Here is a 19,770-nt window from a genome sequence, read left to right as displayed (position 1 = left end):
CTGACTCTAGAGGTTTTTAAACCTAGAACAGCAACAAACCCATACTGCTTTTATGGAGTAAATTGTTTATCATTCAGAAACCTTATTATAAAAGGAAAATTTTTTCAAATATTGCATATTGGTATTGGTAAAAAATTAGTTAAAAAAAAAAAAACTTAAGCCAAATATTGAGCCAAGGGGTTGTAAGTCTTGGTTTCTTGTCCTTCAACAAATCATTTAAGCTTTATTGGCTTTAAATGTTTTTGTTTGCATTTTGACTGTTCTGTGTGTGTAGGTTTTTCTGATTTACAAAGATACCAGATACTCTTTTCTAACCCTAAAATTCTTTCTCTGTCAGGAATATTAGAAGAATTATAGATTGAGCATCCCGATCCAAAACCTAAAATCTGATATGCTCCACAATCCACAATTTTTGAGCACAAGTAGAAAATTCTATACTTGATCTCATATGATAGGTCACAGTCAAAATGCAGGTCTGCTAAAAGTATTATATAGTTACTTCAGTGGTACATGTATGAGGTATATATGAAATGCAAATGAATTTTGTCTAGACTTGGGTCCCATTCCCAAGATATCTCAGTATGTTTATGCAGACATTCTTTTTTTTTTAAGTCCTACTTCTGTAGGACTTTTTTTTTTTTAATATTTATTTTTTTAGGTGTAGATGGATACAACACAATGCCATTATTTTTATGTGGTGCTGAGGATCGAATTCAGGTCCCGCCCGTGCTAGGCGAGCGCTCTACTGCTGAGCCACAATCCCAGCCCCGCAAACATTCTTAAATCTGAAAAAATTCTAAAATTTGAAGCACTTCTGGATCTGGGCATTTTATATAATGATTACTCAACCTGTATTGATGGTCAAAATTATATTTATCCTAGCTAGGTGTGGTGCCACATGCCTGTAATCCCAGAGGCTCAGAAGGCTGAGGCAGGAGAAGTTCCAAACCGGCCTCAGCCACTTATTGAGGCCCTAAGCAACTTTGTGAGACCCTGTCTCAAAATTAAAAGGGGATGTGACTCAGTGTCGAGCATTCCTGGGTTCAATCTCTGGTAACAACAAAATTATATTTATCCTAAGAATACAAAGCAATTTAATAAAGAAAAATTCTTAAAGAGACTATTAGAGAAGCTAATATACATGTATCAGGAGATGCTGAGAAATGATTATACAGATTATATTCCTAAGACATATTCTAAAATTGGAATAAGAAGCATTTTTATTTGATTAAAAAGTATATATGTATTTAATTGGTATAAACTTTATTTTTTTAAGAAATAATACATTTATATGTTTCAGAATTCCAAAGGTACATATAAGTATACAGTGAAAAATATCCTCCTTCCCCTCTCTCGCAGTAACCTGGTTTACTTTATAAATGCAACCAATTTTAGTTTAAAACTAAGAGCCAGAGCCTGTGTTATATCAGGGAACATCTATAAGTATTTATGAAAACAAGGGTATCTCATACATTTACTCCAATTTTACAAAAACAAATGATAAAAGAAATAGAAAGCTGGGCATGGTTGTGTGCACCAATAGCCCCAGCTACTTGGAAGGCTAAATGGGGGGGATGATTTGAGACTGGCCTGGACAACACAGGGAGACCCCCTCTCTCTCTCTCTTTCACTCTCACTCTCTCTCACACACACACACACCCACCCCTGATAAAAAAGAAATCAACTAGAAAAAACAGAAGAACATAATGAATGATATGAGCAAAATGGCAGAATATGAGATAAATCCATCAAGATTGAATTTCCTATTTCTATGAAAATGGAGAAAATTTGTAAAGAAATTTTATTACAATAGTATTTAAGCATTAGACTACTACTGATGATAGTAGTCTCAGAGGTACTAATCACTATATCAGATGGGAAATCAAGAATTGTTCCATCAGAAGGTCTTAACCCAGTAAAGGGAAACCTTATTAAGGAAAATGAGTGACCAAGAAATGCAAAAGAATATTTTGAGAAAAAAAGGATGGTAATGGGGGATAGGCTTTATTATTAGGCTTTAGAATATGTAAGAGTTGGAGGTGAATTAATTACCTAGACAATCAAAATCAACTGGAAACAATTAGAACCACTAATAGAGTTCAGTAAGATTGCAGGATGCAAGTTTAACTTACAGAAATTAGTAGTTTTCCCTTAGTAGTAAATTTGAAAACGTAATATTAAAGCAGCTTATTCACTGTTGCAAAAAGTTGGATAAGTTTGAAATGTAGAAAACGTGTAAGATGTAAATGAAGAAGACTTAAAACTCAGCTAAAAATATGAAAAAAGAACAAAGTAAATGAAAATAATTACATTCCTTTCCTGTTGAGAAAGCTTTAAAATGTCGGTGTTTCCAGATTATAAATTTGTGAAAACCCAATCAGAATCCTAGTAAGATTGTTATTCTTAAATTAATTTTATTGTGAGATATATATGTAGAAAAGTAAAGATATACCTATACAGTTGTATAGTTTAAAGAATGCTAATAAAATATGCATCTATGTACCTATCTATATAGAATATTACTAGTACCTTGAAATCTCCTGTATACCCCTACTCAGTCTAATTCCCTTCCTTGTTTGGATTCCTCCTCAAATTCTATTTTATTTGTTGTTTGTTTGCTTGCTTGCTTGTTTTGCAGTCTTGGGATTGAATCCAGGGGTGCTCTACTGTTGAGCTACACCTCCAGCCCTTTTAATTTTTTATTTTTAGACAGGGTCTTGCTTGGTTGCCCATGCTGGCTTCAAACTTGCCATCTTCCCGACTCAAGTTTTCTGAGTAGCTGAGATTACAGGAGTGTACCACTGTGCTTGCCTCCTCATATTCCTGAGTTGATGATCATTCTTTTGCTTCTTTTTATGGTTTTATGATGTGAAGAATATCCCTAAGTGATATTTTGCTTGGTCTGGCAAAACCAGATGTCAAGCACAGACTTAGCTGTGTAAGAAAAGAGCAATTGCTTTCACAAGATCATGTCTGTGTTCCAGTTTGGCTTCAGTGTCCTTTGACAGTTTATAAACTTCTTTGGGAAAAGTCAGAGAGCAAGGTCATGTAAGTGAGCCCAGGAAAACCTACTGCCTACTACAGGTTCTGGTGTTCATCAGAAACATGGACTTCACATTTTCTGCTTCTGAGTTTGTCATGACTTACCTCTGTATTTTAAGAGTAGGTCAAAGCAGAGCATTGTGGTAGGGATAAAATGAATGTTCTCAACTGAACCAGTCAGCAGAATGCTTAGGGAAACAAGCACTACATACTTTGCAGTTTCCTTTTTTTTTTTTTAATTTTTTTCAGAATTAGGAATGGAACCCAGGGCCTCATACATATTAAGCAAGCACTCTTACCACTGAATGCTTTTTAGCATGTTTTTTAAAAATAACATTTTTAAAAAATGTTCTATTAAGACAGGATCTTGCTGAGTTACTCAGACTGGCCTATGTCATGCAATCTTTCTGCCTCAGCCTCCCAAATAGCTGCGATTACAAGCATGGACTACCATGCTTGGCTTGATTGATTCCATTTTACTATTTTTTTAAATTAATATTTCTCTAATTCTTGATGCATATTATTTTCCTATTCACACCAGAACAGAATATCAGAATCAAAGAGAATTAATATTTCTAGTTATAATATATTGCTAGATAGCCATTCAGAAAGGCTATTAATTTATAATACCTCCAGCACTATATAAGTTTGTGTTCTGTCCTAGCTCCAACACAGAAGTATGTCATTTTAAATGTCTACTCAGAGATAGGCATACCTCACAAATAGTTGAGTTTTTATTAGTCATGCTTAGTTTTTTGTTGTTGTTGTTTGTTTGTTTTAATATTTATTTTTTAGGTATAGATGGATATAACACAATGCCTTTATTTTTATGTGGTGTTGAGGATTAAACCCGGGTCCCACCTGTGCTAGGCAAGTGCTCTACTGCTGAGCCACAATCCTAGCCCCATGCTTAATTTTTCTATGTGTACTCTTACATTGTTCTTTTCATGTCAGCCTTCTATGATATAATTGAACCACTCGTCCACTGAAGTCTAGATCCTGGTTTGTAATATTGTTTTTCATTTATTCTAGGAACGAACATTTATCACACTTCAATAACTCTAAAATCAGGCTGTGTATTACTGTAGATGACATCTAATGACTATAATTGGCAGCATTTTTTCTGTTAACACATAAAACAGTGGTTTGCCTTATAATCAATGAAAAAGTAATTCTTTTTGCATTTAGGTTTAACACTAACTTAGCTTTGTGATGGAGTGTGCATGAGGCTCTCAGTTTAATCTCTAGCCACCCATGAAATATGCAAACTTATTTAAAATTTTTTTTTCAAATTAATTTTTTTGAACTGTTATGGTAAATGTAAATAATCCATTTTTATCTCCCTTTGTTGAAGAAACTTTAATATATAATTTATTAAGTTTATAGTGAAATCCAGATTCTCTGTCACAGCCTGTAAAGCCTGATGTGGTCTGGCTCCTTTGTCTTTCTGACTTCACCATATACATTTTGTCCATTCCTGTACTCTAGCCTCATGCTCCTCTTCAAACTCAAGAATTTTTTTGCCTCAGGGCTTTCTTATTCTTTCTGTCCACTAGCATGCTTTTGTCTAGGTTCTTTAATTATTGCTCTTTGAATGACTGCTTTTTATTTATCATGGCCCACTACTAATGTTAATCCTTATAGTGAATTTTTGGCACTCTGTCTCAAAGTGTAACTCCCATTCCACACATTCTATTTACTTTCTTTTTTTTTTCTTTTTCTTTTTTTCTTTTTTTTTTATTGGTTGTTCACAACATTACAAAGCTCTTGACATATCATATTTCATACATTAGATTGAAGTGGGTTATGAACCCCCAATTTTACCCCAAATGCAGATTGCAGAATCACGTCAGTTACACATCCACAATTTTACATAATGCCCTATTAGTAATTGTTGTATTCTGCTACCTTTCCTATCCCCTACTATCCCCCCTCCCCTCCCCTCCCATCTTCTCTCTCTACCCCATCTACTGTAATTCATTTCTCTCCTTGTTTATTTTCCCATTCCCCTCACAACCTCTTATATGTAATTTTGTATAGCAATGAGGGTCTCCCTTCATTTCCATGTAATTTCCCTTTTCTCTCCCTTTCCCTCCCATCTCGTGTCTCTGTTTAATGTTAATCTTTTCTTCCTACTCTTCCTCCCTGCTCTGTTCATAGTTGCTCTCATTATATCAAAGAAGACATTTGGTATTTGTTTTTTAGGGATTGGCTAGCTTCACTAAGCATAATCTGCTCTAGTGCCATCCATTTCCCTGCAAATTCTATGATTTTGTCATTTTTATTGCTGCATAGTACTCCATTGTGTATAAATGCCACATTTTTTTTATCCATTCATCTATTGAAGGGCATCTGGGTTGGTTCCACAGTCTAGCTATTGTGAATTGTGCTGCTATGAACATCGATGTGGCAGTATCCCTGTAGCATGCTCTTTTAAGGTCTTCAGGGAATAGTCCGAGAAGGGCAATAGCTGGGTCAAATGTTGGTTCCATTCCCAGCTTTCCCAGGAATCTCCAAACTGCTTTTCAAATTGGCCGCACCAATTTGCAGTCCCACCAGCAATGTACAAGTGTACCCTTTTCTCCACATCCTCGCCAGCACTTGTTGTTGTTTGACTTCATAGTGGCTGCCAATCTTACTGGAGTGAGATGGTATCTTAGGGTGGTTTTCATTTGCATTTCTCTGACTGCTAGAGATGGAGAGCATTTTTTCATGTACTTGTTGATTGATTGTATATCCTAATCTGAGAAGTGTCTGTTCAGGTCCTTGGCCCATTTGTTGATTGGGTTATTTGTTATCTTATTGTCTAATTTTTTGAGTTCTTTGTATACTCTGGATATTAGGGCTCTATCTGAAGTGTGAGGAGTAAAAATTTGTTCCCAGAATGTAGGCTCCCTATTTACCTCTCTTATTGTTTCTTTTGCTGAGAAAAAACTTTTTAGTTTAATTAAGTCCCATTTGTGGATTCTAGTTGTTAACTCTTGTGCTATGGGTGTCCTATTAAGGAATTTGGAGCCCGACCCCACAATCTGTAGATCGGAGCCAACTTTTTCTTCTATCAGACACAGAGTTTCTGATTTGATATCAAGCTCCTTGATCCATTTTGAGTTAACTTTTGTGCATGGGGAGAGAAAGGGATTCAGTTTCTTTTTGTTGCATATGGATTTCCAGTTTTCCCAACACCATTTGTTGAAGATGCTATCCTTCCTCCACTGCATGCTTTTAGCCCCTTTATCAAATATAAGATAGTTGTAACTTTGTGGATTAGTCTCTGTGTCCTCTATTCTATACCATTGGTCCACCCGCCTGTTTTGGTACCAGTACCATGCTGTTTTTGTCACTATTGCTCTGTAATATAGTTTGAAATCTGGTATCGCTATACCGCCTGATTCACACTTCCTGCTTAGAATTGCTTTTGCTATTCTGGGTCTTTTATTTTTCCATATGAATTTCATGATTGCTTTATCTATTTCTACAAGAAATGCCGTTGGGATTTTGATTGGCATTGCATTAAACCTATAGAGAACTTTTGGTAATATCGACATTTTGATAATATTAGTTCTGCCTATCCATGAACAGGGTATATTTTTCCATCTTCTAAGATCTTCTTCTACTTCTCTCTTTAGGGTTCTGTAGTTTTCATTGTATAAATCTTTCACCTCTTTTGTTAGGTTGATTCCCAAGTATTTTTTTTTTTTGAGGATATTGTGAATGGATTGTTTTTCCTCATTTCCATTTCAGAAGTTTTGTCGCTGATATACAGAAATGCCTTTGATTTATGCGTGTTGATTTTATATCCTGCCACTTTGCTGAATTCATTTATTAGTTCTAGTAGTTTCTTTGTAGACCCTTTTGGGTCTCCTAGGTATAGAATCATGTCATCTGCAAATAGTGATAATTTAAGTTCTTCTTTTCCAATTTTTATGCCTTTAATTTCTTTCGTCTGTCTAATTGCTCTGGCCAGTGTTTCGAGAACTATATTGAATAGAAGTGGTGATAGAGGGCATCCCTGTCTTGTTCCGGATTTTAGAGGGAATGCCTTTAACTTTTGTCCATTCAGAATGATGCTAGCCTGAGGCTTAGCATAGATAGCTTTTACAATGTCAAGGTAAGTTCCTGTTATCCCTAGTTTTTCTAATGTTTTGAACATAAAGGGATGCTGTACTTTGTTGAATGCTTTCTCTGCATCTATCGAGATGATCATATGGTTCTTATCTTTAAGTCTATTGATGTGGTGAATAACATTTATCGATTTCCGTATATTGAACCATCCTTGCATCCCAGGGATGAATCCTACTTGATCATGGTGCACAATTTTTTTGATGTGTTTTTGTATTCGATTCGCCAGAATTTTATTGAGGATTTTTGCATCTAGGTTCATTAGAGATATTGGTCTGTAGTTTTCTTTCTTTGAGGTGTCTTTGTCTGGTTTCGGAATCAGGGTGATGTTGGCCTCATAGAATGAATTTGGAAGAGCTCCCTCTTTTTCTATTTCCTGAAATAACTTGAAAAGTATTGGTATTAATTCTTCTTTAAAGGTTTTGTAAAACTCCGCTGTATACCCATCCGGTCCTGGGCTTTTCTTGGTTGGTAGTCTTTTGATGGCTTCTTCAATTTCATCCATTGATATTGGTCTGTTCAGATTGTGTGTATCCTCCTGACTCAGTCTGGGCATATCATATGACTTAAGAAATTTATCGATGTCTTCAGTATCCTCTATTTTATTGGAATATAGGTTTTCAAAATAATTTCTAATTGTCTTCTGTATTTCTGTAGCATCTGTTGTGATAGTGCCTTTTTCATCCCGTATGTTAGTAATTTGAGTTCTCTCTCTTCTTCTCTTCGTTAGCATGGCTAAAGGTCTGTCGATCTTATTTATTTTTTCGAAGAACCAACTTTTAGTTTTGTTAATTTTTTCAATAGTTTATTTTGTTTCAATTTCATTGATTTCCGCTCTGATTTTAATTATTTCCTGCCTTCTGCTACATTTGCTGTTGTTTTGCTCTTCCTTTTCTAGGGCTTTGAGTTGGAGTGTGAGCTCATTTATTTGTTGGTTTTTTCTTTTTTTGAGGAATGACCACCAGGCGATGAATTTTCCTCTTAAAACTGCTTTCATTGTGTCCCATAGATTCCGATATGTTGTGTCTGTATTTTCGTTTATCTCTAAGAATTTTTTGATTTCCTCCTTTATGTCTTCTGTGACCCATTGATCATTCAGTAACATATTGTTCATTTTCCATGTGATGTAGGATTTTTCCTTCCTTTTTTTTTTATCATTGATTTCCAGTTTCATTCCATTATGATCAGATAAAATGCATGGTATTATCTCCACCCCTTTATATTTACTGAGGGTTGCCCTATGGCATAATATATGGTCTATTTTTGAGAAGGATCCATGTGCTGCTGAGAAAAAAGTATAACCATTTGATGGTTGATATATTCTATATAAGTCAGTTAAGTCTAGGTTATTGATTGTGGTATTGAGTTCTATAGTTTCTTTATTCAACTTTTGTTTGGAGGATCTGTCCAATGGTGAGAGAGGTGTGTTGAAGTCACCCATAATTATTGTGTTGTGGTCTATTTGATTCTTGAACTTGAGGAGAATTTGTTTTATGAATGTCGCAGCACCATTATTTGGTGCATAAATATTGATAATTGTTATGTCTTGTTGGTGAATGGTTCCTTTTAACAGTATATAATGACCTTCTTTATCCCTTTTGATTAACTTAGTCTTGAAGTCGATTTTATTCGATATGAGGATGGCCACCCCTGCTTGCTTACGAGGACCGTGTGCGTGGTATATTTTTTCCCATCCTTTCACCTTCAGCCTTGTATGTCTTTTCCAAACAGATGTGTCTCCTGGAGGCAGCATATTGTTGGATTTGTTTTTTTAATCCATGATACCAGCCTATGTCGCTTTATTGGAGAGTTTAAGCCATTAACATTTAGAGTTACTATTGATATATGGTTTGTACTTCCATCCATGCTTGATTATTTATCCTTTTTTTAAAAAATTTTGTTTGTTTCTCCATGATTATCTTTTCCCTCGCCCTCTGTCTTTACTGAGGCACTTCCCACTGATGGTTTTGGTTATTGTTTTTCATTTCTTCCTCGTGTAGTGTTTTGCTCAAGATGCTTTGCAATGCTGGTTTTCTGGCTGCAAATTCTTTTAACTTTTGTTTATCATGAAAGATTTTTATTTCGTTGTCATACCTGAAGCTTAATTTTGCTGGATACAGAATTCTTGGTTGGCATCCATTGTCTTTCAGTGTTTGAAATACATTGTTCCATGACCTTCTTGCTTTCAGTGTCTGTGATGAAAAATCCGTTGTTAACCTTATTGGTTTACCCCTGAATGTAATCTGTCTCCTTTCTCTTGTAGCTTTTAATATTTTCTCTTTGTTCTGTATATTGGATATCTTCATAACAATGTGTCTTGGCGTTGGTCTACTGTGATTTTGTGTGCTCGGTGTCCTGTATGCATCTTCAATTTGTATATATGTTTCCTTTTTTATTTCTGGAAAGTTTCTGTAATTATTTCATTCAGCAGGTTACTCATTCCCTTGGTTTGAATCTCTGTACCTTCTTCTATCCCGATGACTCGTAAGTTTGGTTTTTTTATGTTATCCCATAACTCTTGGATGTTTTTCTCGTGATTTTTTACCAGCCTTTCTGAGTTGGCTAGACTCTTTTCAAGATGATATATTTTGTCTTCACTATCTGACATTCTGGCTTCTACTTGCTCCACTCTGTTAGTGATACTCTCAATTGAGTTTTTAATTTGGTTTGTCGTTTCCTTCATTTCTAGAATTATTGTTTGATTATTTTTTATAATCTCTATCTCCTGATAAAAATGCTTAACTTCTTCTTTTATCTGTTTATGTAATTCATTCTCAATGTGTTCTTTCGCTGCTTGAATTTGCTGTCTTGTATCCTCTTTAAGGTTCCATTCCATCTGTCTAAGGTGTTCCTTTTTCTGATGACTCTAGGTCCTCCTGAATTTTTAGGCTGTCCTGCATTGTTTGTACTCCTTTTCTTCCTTGCTTTTTGAAGCTGCTCATGTTACTTCTTGTTCTGTTTGACTGCTGAGTTACTGTTTACTCCTATAAATTTATTTGATGCTTGGGAGGAAAGGTATTAGAAGGGAAGGGAAGAAGTCACTAAAGAGAATGAGAGTAAGCAGGTAGAATTCAAGGAAGGGGGGATAAGAGAAATGAAATGACAAAAGAAGAAAAAAATAGGAAATAAAAAAATAAAAAAAAATTTTTTAAAAAAACAATAAAAAAACTAAAATTAAAATTAGAAGAAAAAAAATTAAAAAAAACAACAAGAAAGAAAAATGAAAATGAAAGAAAAACCCAAATCAAAAAAAAAAAAAGAGAAAAGAAAAAAAGGGAAAAAAATAACTAATAAATGCAGTCTTAGAGTTTGATTAACTTCTCTTCCAGTAGGTGGCGCTGTGCCCACCAGGCCAAGTTTCTCCTGTCAGTACGCGGGAACCAATCACTGTGCAGCAGCTCCTCCCAGACTGGGCGAGTCTCCAATCCTGAGTGTCTAGGGCCTCCTCTTGTGTCTAGTCACTTCCCACTTTTCCTCTAGCCAGGCCCCTCTCACTGGTGCCGCTCAGCACAATACTGGCTACACGCCAGGTCTGCTGCTCCCGGGAGCCCTGTTTTCATGAACGACTGGGCACACTCTTCCAGTTTGCCATTCCCTCAGACCCTGAGTTTGTAGAGCTTGGGGCTGAGAATCCTCAGCGAATTTTACTTGCCCTCCGGTAGCCACGCCCCCGGTAGCTGGTGCAAGAGACCTCAGCAGTCAGCCCTGGTGGGAGCGGTAGTTCTGCGCCGCGGGTCCCGCACCACCTCTGATTCCCTCGGGCTGGCTATGGCGCTCACGGGAGAGCTGGGAGGGGCCCTTAAGGTTTCCCTGATGTGTGGAGAGGGAAGGCTAGGGAATTACACACCTGTAGCCGCAGGTTTCAATGAAGTTATCTCCTCCACCGCAGTCTGGTGACGTCAGTTCTCTGCCATGGTGGTGTCTCTTGCAAATGGCGACAGTTCGTTTCCCTTTGCCGGGCGACCAATGCACCGGGTGGGTCCTTACTGTCTCTCCCAAGCCCCGTTTCAAACCTGTGGCCACTACCTATGAAGGCTCGGTAGGCATTTACCTCCGTAGGATGAGAAGGGCTGACCAGTTGTTTCAGCGGATGGATTAGTGCTGAGTCACAGCTGTTTGTCTGCGGGAAGCAGGCGAACGGGAGCTTGAATTCAGCCGATCCGGGCTCAGTGTATGTTCTCAGAGGCCCAGACTGTTCGCCCCAGATCCACGTCAGCTCAGCATTGCATAGTGATCCTGAGCAAACAGATTTAGGTTGTTTACGACTCCCTATGCCCGCACAGCTGAAGAGGTCAGAGACTTGATCTCTCCGCGCCCGCCGCCATGTTGGAATCTCTCTATTTACTTTCTTTAAAGACTTTTTTTTTTTTTTTTGATATCAGGGATTGAACCCAGAGACTCTTAATCAAAGTACCCCCTTTTTTTTTAATTAGTTGTGGATGGACACAGTACCTTTATTTTGTTTATTTAGTTTTATGTGTTGCTGGGGATTGAACCCAGGGCTTCACACATACTAGGCAAGCGTTCTACCACTGAACTACAATCACAGCACCGCTCAAAGTACTTTTGACAAATAGAAAAGATCTGATTTCTTTGCCTCCTATTCTTCCATACCCAGAATATAAGCCAGATGAAAACATGACTTATTCATTATGGTTTCCCCAGAGTAGAATGGGATGTGCCCAGAATGTGTAATCATTCCCCAAACAGTGCTTGATAGACTTTGAATATATAGTCTGATTAAGTTTTTAGTCTTAGCTTTGTTCTACTGAGTTATGTTTTTCTTTCTACACTAATTTCACCTTGTTTTATTTATTATTGTAAATATAGGTTCACATACCTAGCAAAATAATTTATTCCTCTCGGATACAGTTTTTTATTAATATATTCCCTGGTATTTATAACCGTTTGTTCATCTATACACATTCTTATATAATTTGTAAAGGTTTCAAAAGTCCCTGTTGGATTTGTAATTAGAAGTGAATTTAATGCAGCATTACTCTCAGTTTATTCATTTTTTCTTTTGAATCTTGCATTGAAGCTTCATTGTTTTTATTCAGAGCAGGTCCTAATATCACATGATTATTCTCAAATTTTAGGATGGTAAGCTTTTATTATTATTTTCACAGACATTTTTTCACCACAACGTAACTTTTCTTTTAATTCGTAATTAGTTACTATTCATTATTTACATCTCAGTATAGTTGAAATTATCTACTTTACACTTACCTCTTCTACTTCTTCAATAGTTAATTAATCTTCCTGTCACAATTGGTTCTTTTTTTTTTTTTCTGTATCAGGGATTGAACTCAGGAATGTTTAATCACTGAGCCACACCTTCATTTTTATATTTTATTTTATTTTGAGATAGGGTCTCACTAAGTTGTTTAGGGCCTCACTAAATTGCTGAGGCTGGCTTTGAACTTGGAATCCTCCTGCTTCAGCCTCCTGAGCCACTGGGATTAGAGGTGTGTACCAGGCCCAGCTTCCTGTCACAATTGGGACAAAATTCTAAACCATTTTTTTTTCCAATTTTAAAAATATGTATTATTAATCTGTTAAACACAAATCAGATTTCTTTTCATATATGCTGAGATATGGATCTAATTTAATTTATATTCTATCCATGCCTTTATCCAGTTTCTCCAGTAATGATTGTAAGTTATTCAATCTCCCATTGTTTTGCTACTCCTAATTAAAGTTAATTTCTATATAAATTTAAGCCTGTTTCTAGAATTTCAAGCATTTTAAAAATACCTTTATTTTACTTATTTATTATATGTGATGTTGAGGATCACACCCAGTGCCTCACACATGGTAGGCAAGCACCTGCCAGTGAGCTACAACTCCAGCCCTCAAGTATATTATATTGTTTTTATTTTGAGATTTTTTTTTTTTTTTTTTTTAGTTATTGGCGGACACAACATCTTTGTTTGTATGTGGTGCTGGAGGATCGAACCCGGGCCGCACGCATGCCAGGCGAGCACGCTACCGCTTGAGCCACATCCCCAGCCCAATTTTGAGTTTTTAAAGTTACACGGATAGTATATGAATAGTTCTTGCTGTAAAGATTCAAACAGCTCATCTTATTAGGTAGAATGGAAAAGTTCTCACCTTTAGTATTCATCCTTTTCTTATACACCATTCTCCTTGTGAAGGTAATTACTACTAAATTTTTTAATGCACGAATACACATGTACTCTCTATATATTACATATTTTTAAATAAAAAGTAATCATACTGTATGCATAGTTCTACAGTTTGTTTTTTATCACATTAATAAGTCTCAGAGCTTTTTCTACATTTATGCATTCTTTTTAATGTGCATGATTTCCCATAATATGGATGTATCATCATATTTTATTTAGAACCCTACTTGTGGGCATCTAGGATTTTCCCAGTTTCTATTGCGAGTGATACTGCAGTGACAATCCTGCACATATATCTCTGTGCACATGTATTAATTTCCTTAGAATAGATTCCTAAAATTGTAATCATTGCTTTAATAAGGGAGTGATTTTTATTTTTATTTTTTGTAACTTTTAATTTTATTTTGCAATGCTGAGACTCAAACCCAGGGCCTTGATGCATATTGATCAGTATTCTACTGTTGAGCCACAGCCCAGATGGGCTTTCCAAGTTGTCAAATATTGCCACATTACCTCCTAAAAAGGGATTTGCCTTTGATATGCTTACTAATGGATTATAATATGCTTGTTTCCCCATAAACTCACAGACTTTTTTGAATTTTAAGAATATTTTCAATTTTTTGCCTGATGGGTGAAAACAGTGTCAATTCTTTGTTTTTTCTAAAACTTTCCTGAATACTAGTGAGACTGTGTATCTTTTTGTATTTACTGGCCATTGGAATTTGGAAATGTCTGACTGCACCATTTATCCACTTATCTATGGCTCATTAGTTTTATTCATTTGTGTGTATTGAGTTTTTTCCCCTAATTTCATGGATCTAAATCATTTTTTTGTTACATTTATTACAGATATTTTCTTCAATCTATTGGTTTTTTAACTTTATGGAGTTAAATCTCTTGATCTTTTGACTTACAGCTCCTAGGTTATAAAAATGTTCTCCAGTAGTTTTGCCATTGCTTGTTGTTTTGAAAAAAAATATTTTTATTATCATTACTGCCCAGCTTATTTGTGCTGGATTATGTGCCGAAGGTAAGATCTTCCAAAGAGTATCTACATAACCTTTCTTGTTTAGGAGGTGGAAATAACTAAACAAACCTGCAGATACAAAAATTGTACATACAGTAGTTGTCCTATCATATCTTCAGAGGATTGGTTCTGCTTATAAAGTGGCATACCATTTGCATTTAACCCCTACCCACACCCTTCCATATACTTTAAATCACTCATAGATTACATACAATATCTAGTAGAGGGTAATGCTGTGTAAGTAGTTGTTATAATGTATTGTTGAGGGGATAACAATAAGAAAAAGCCTGAACATGTTCAGTACACAGTTTTTTTGTTTTTTTGTTTTTCCATCCACAGTTAGTTGAATTTGCTGATAGGGAACCTGTAAATACAGAAGGCTGACTATGTGAGAGTTTATTTTACTTGTAGCTTTTATATATTTGCAAAGTAGATTACCCCAAGGAAGCAGCAGAGGGCTTCTTAGCCCAAGGAAGCAGCTGACAAGGAAAGCTGACAGCCTACCTGATAACGTGTTACAGAGTCCCAAAAGGACATAGAGCTTGCAGCATAATCTCAACAGGGGTGTGGGTGTGGAGTGAACAGAGAAAGCTGTTTGGGAACCAGTTAGATCCCTAAGTCCTATAGACATTTCCAGTTGTCTGGGCAATTACCTTGCCCCAAGTATGAGACTAGAGGTTTAATTCTTACAGAGGGTTAAAGAAAGTGTCTCTGGGGACTGGGGCTTGTAGCTGAGTGGCAGAGTGCTTGTCTAGTGAGGCACTGGGTTTGATCCTTAGCACCACATAAAAATAAACAAATAAAATAAAGGCATTCTGTCCATCTGTAACTACTAAAAAAAGGAAGTTCTCTGGTTTAGGGGATACTAGGCATAATCAGTAATGCAAATCAGAGGGATTAAATGAATGTATGCCCCTGATACTAACTTTCCAGCTCTTTTCCCCCATTGGCTCCCAAATTTCTAGCAGCCAGGGCTTTGCTCTCCAGGCAGAAAATAGAAAGAATTCACTGAAGAATTTGACCAATCTAAGCAAAAATTTTAAATGGGGAGTGATCAGCAAGTTTGGGGAGTGGTCAGCAAGTAACATGATTGTACAGCATTTCCAATCTGCTTTTTGTTTTTATGAATGGGAAAAAAAAAAGTTGATTAGAGGAAGATATGTGAAATGGAAGAAAGAGATGAAATGAACAAATAGTAAGAAAGCAACTTAGAAAAAGTGGACACCATTCACAGAAAGGAAAGTAAAATGGTAAAATGAACAAAACCTACAGAGAAATATGACAGACAAAAATGAATGCTAAATAAATGAAAACACAGAACAAAATGTTCTCTGAGAGGAAATGGAAAAGAAATAAGAACCTACCTCAGTTAAGTGTTAGAAAATCAAGTTAAATAACTTTGAGAATGGACAGAGATAGAAAATAGAGGTGGAAAAATAAACAAAACAAAAACAAAAATCCAGAAGACTGAGCACTGGTTAGCAATCCCAGGGCAGGACTTCAAAAGCTTCTCTGTTCCCTGCATCTTGATATCAAGAGTCACCAAGGAAAATACAACTGTTGAGCATTGGATGTAACCATACCTTTCAAGGAGAAGAGACAGAGCAAGATCAACCCCAGCAGTGTGCATTAGGCCCTAGTGGATCTCCCTAATAGCCACCACAGGACAGTTTGCCTATGTCACCTACCTTGGGCCACAACAGAAGGACATTCCTGATTTGGGTCAGTTGGAGGCCTCAAGTAAGACCTGTTTTCATGCAGCACTGAACAACTAATGACATTGCTGACTACAAGGCTACTGAAATTAGGTTATTCTCTGAGAGAGAAATCAGAAAGTAAGGAAGGACTGAGGATGTAGCTTAGTGGTAGCCTACAATGTGTAAGAGCTATGTTTGTTCCCTAGCACTACCATCAAAAAAAAAAAAGTTAAGGTATCTGGATAGTAGTCACATGATTATTTTCATTCTGAAAATTAATTAAGACATGCCTTTATCATTTGAACACTTTTATGTTATACTAAAAAGTTAAATTAAAAAATAGCCAGGTATGGTGGTGCATGCCTATCATCCCAGCAACTTGGGAGGCTGAAAGCAGGAGCATTGCAAGTTCAAAGCCAGCCTCCACAACTTAATGAGGCCATCTCAAAAATAGAAAGGGCTGGGGATGTGGCTCAGTAGTTGAGCACCCCTGGGTTCAATCCCTGGTAACAACCACAACAAAGTGAAAAGTAGTGTAAAAGTTAAATGTGAATATTGTTGATTCATCAAAAGATATTTTAAAGTTAATATTAATTAAAAGGAACAGACAACTATTGTTAACGTTGCAATAATGAAAATTTTTTGGAAGAGGTGTACACTGAGGCTTAGGAAAAGGACATGGAATTATAAATAGTTGATATTTTAACTTGTTATTATTTTATGCAATTAGCATCTTATAATAAAAAGGAAAGAATGCCACATGTGTTTGCTTGGTTGTACTATTATACCAAAAATAAGGTTTTCCTGTCTTAGGTTGTCCCCCTGAATTGGGATAAATACGGCTAATTGTGGAAACAAAAGGGAGGATTTCTTTGTTTTTGAGATTTATCGTTATGCTCCTTTTACTTTGAAATGTAATATTTATATTAATCTGTGAATATGTTCTCATTTCTGTTCTTTATTTCTCCTTGTTTTCTAGGTTTTTGTGGAGACTCTGGATAAGTGTTTTGAAAATGTTTGTGAATTGGATTTGATCTTCCATATGGATAAGGTATATTCTCTCTCAAACCAAGGTTACTGAAAAACTGTGAGCCTATAGCATCTTTAGCCACCTTTACATCTTCATGTTCTTTCTCTTGGTTTTACTCTGATATAGTCCTATGACCTATTTATGTTTAATAACTTTGGTTTAGGGCTTTTTTTTTTCCTAAGATCTATCAATTGTTTTAACATCTACAAGATTATCACTGGGCCTATATTGTGGTTCATCTGTTCATAAGCTTCTTGGTGTAGGGCAGTGATAACTCTAGAGTAAGTGGCCACTTAAGATACATAGTTTTATATTGCTTATAAAATAAGTTTCATAGGCATAAACCAGTGATAATGAATCTTTGGAATAATTATAATACCAGCGCTTTGACTTAGTAAAATTTATATCTTTCCTCAGGGGTAATGTAGTGACTAATATACCTGTACATAATTTGAGGTCAGGCGATACTCTGTAGGAAAGCACACTCGGAGTCAGAATTCAGAACAAGTAGTGTTCTTAGATTTTTTTTCTAGCGTAACTGGGACATGGCCTGTGTCCTAGCATGCCAAGTTAAACATAGATGATGGGCAGCAAGGGGATAGAAACATTATTTCATCCAGCTGGGCATGTGCTGTCCCTAGTGCTGTTTTTTGGTAAATTAGCTAATTGTTGTCACTGTGGTTCATGGCCCTTGGAGCAAGTTAGAACTTTGGGGAAACTACTGCTCATTGGCCATGATCCTTGATTAATCTGTTTTCATCATGACAGAGCAGTTTTGAGGTCCATCTTTGGTAGCAGCTGCCATCTGGGGGAAATCTCTTGTTTTCCAATAGGATCTTCTTAAGTCTCAGTTGACTCGACCAGGCTTTGCAGATGCCACTTTTGGGGCTGTTGCAGTCAGTGGGTTCTTGTTTGGATGTTGGAAAGGAGTAAAGTTTTCTTTGAACATTCAGCTTGACTCTGGCTTCGGCTTCAGCTTTATCAGCAACTTGGTGCAGGAGAATCATGGAATCCTATTCCTTAGATAGACCTGACTTGGAACTCTGAGAGTTTGCAAAGTATCCAGAGCTCACTGATACTTTTGAGCATTTGAAAGGATCTTGGAAATTTCAGAAATCTCTTGGCCCTTTCTCTTTGCAAATACTAGAATTATTTTGTGCTTGTCAGTTATTAAATGTGCTACAATGTTGTATACTCTCTTAAGGAGAGCAAATAGTCCAAATCTAGTTCTCTTCTATACTAGTGACAGAAAAAAAAAAGATTAATATTAAGAAACTTGAGAATATGAGGGGAATGGAGCAGTGTCTCCATATGCCTTGTCATTATTATTTTAAAACACCATTAAAATGTAAAATGGGGCTAGGATTTTTAGGCTCTGCAGTAGAGCACTCGCCTAGCATGGTGAAGTACTGAGTTTGATTCTCAGTACCACGTATAAATAAATAAATAAAATAAAGGTCCATTGACAACTAAAAAAAAAATTTTTTTTGTAAAATATGAGGTATTACCTTGATGGTTAGCACCCGGTGTGCAAAGTGAGTTTCTTTGTGGATACTACCTGATGTTTATTAAGCCAGAGATGCATTTCTTCAATATCTCGAGCAAAGATAAAGGGATAGATTTTACTGGGTGAAGGGAAATTTTTCCAATCAAGAGAAGAGAAGGTATAGATCCCTCATCCTCCCATTGTCCCCCTGGATGTTTGTTGGGGCTAGTTTCTGCTGGAGTGGCTCCTCCTTGCCCTCTACCCCAGTGTTCTTTCTTTGTCAGGCAACTGTAGGGAGTACAGAGATACACAAAGTTCTAAAGACTCCAGACAGTCTGCATTTGTATATCAGTTGTTTATAGAAGTTTGAGATGCTAGATACCTAAAAACTTGGGGACTTATGGGTTGATACACCTTGAGGAGACAGTGGAAGGTATTATGGAAAGTTGAACTTGAGTGTAGCCCCTCTCATTTGGAAGAGAAAGAGAGCCCCCCAGTCCAACCTAGTTCATGAGAATGCGTTCAAGGTAACTTTCAGAATTACAAAATACTGTTTTATGTTTTAACTCCTTTGCTTGATGTTGGTTATAAGAATCCAATTTGTCATGAGTAGCCTTAGAAGGTTTCATTTCATTCTGCATAGGATTCCATTATATGAATATACTATAATTTATTTATTCATTGTGTGCTTTAGATTGTGTATGAAATATTCTGGCATGAATATTATTAAAAGTTTATGATATCATACATTTCACTTGTAACAGTTATAACTCTTGATAATGGAATTGGTGGGTCATAGGTGGGGTCCCTAAGGAGAAGAAGGGGAAGCACAAGAGGCCTAAGACCTGATAAGCCTCAATGTAAGCCACAGTACCTGCCCCTTTATTAGGTATTTCCAGACTTTTCCAGAGTGCTTTTATTAATTTATATTCCCATCAATGGGCTGAGTGTTCCCATGCCTCCATATCCTTACCTGAAATTTATTCTCAGTGTGGTCATCATCAGAACCATTAATCAGATATTTCTAGGTCTTTCTCCTTCAGGACATATGGTAGAATTATAATTCTGTGCCCTCTTAAATTAACTATAGCTGTGTAATTTGTTTTAGCCACCAAAAATGTGAATTTAGCTAAGGATATGTGAGTGAAAGTGATGCATGTCACTTCTAAGAAAAACTTTTAAGAGCTGTACACAAGTTTACCTTGTTTTTCTGCATTGGT

At 36.3% G+C, this 19,770-nt stretch overlaps 1 protein-coding gene across 2 annotated transcripts in view; it reads left to right on the top strand.

Annotated features, from left to right (window-relative positions):
• The window catches only part of AP3S2 (adaptor related protein complex 3 subunit sigma 2), a 56,830-nt gene that overhangs the window by 5,251 nt on the left and 31,809 nt on the right, over positions 1 to 19,770 (top strand). For both annotated transcript variants that reach the window (XM_081292802.1, XM_081292801.1), the window contains exon 4: positions 17,014 to 17,085. In XM_081292802.1, the coding sequence (XP_081148928.1) occupies positions 17,014 to 17,085 (72 nt within the window). The remainder of the gene's footprint in view (positions 1 to 17,013; positions 17,086 to 19,770) is intronic.

The sequence above is a fragment of the Spermophilus citellus genome (assembly GCF_964194105.1).
Source record: "Spermophilus citellus genome assembly, chromosome: 4".
NCBI lineage: Eukaryota > Metazoa > Chordata > Mammalia > Rodentia > Sciuridae > Spermophilus > Spermophilus citellus.
This window is presented reverse-complemented; position numbering and strand designations above follow the sequence as displayed.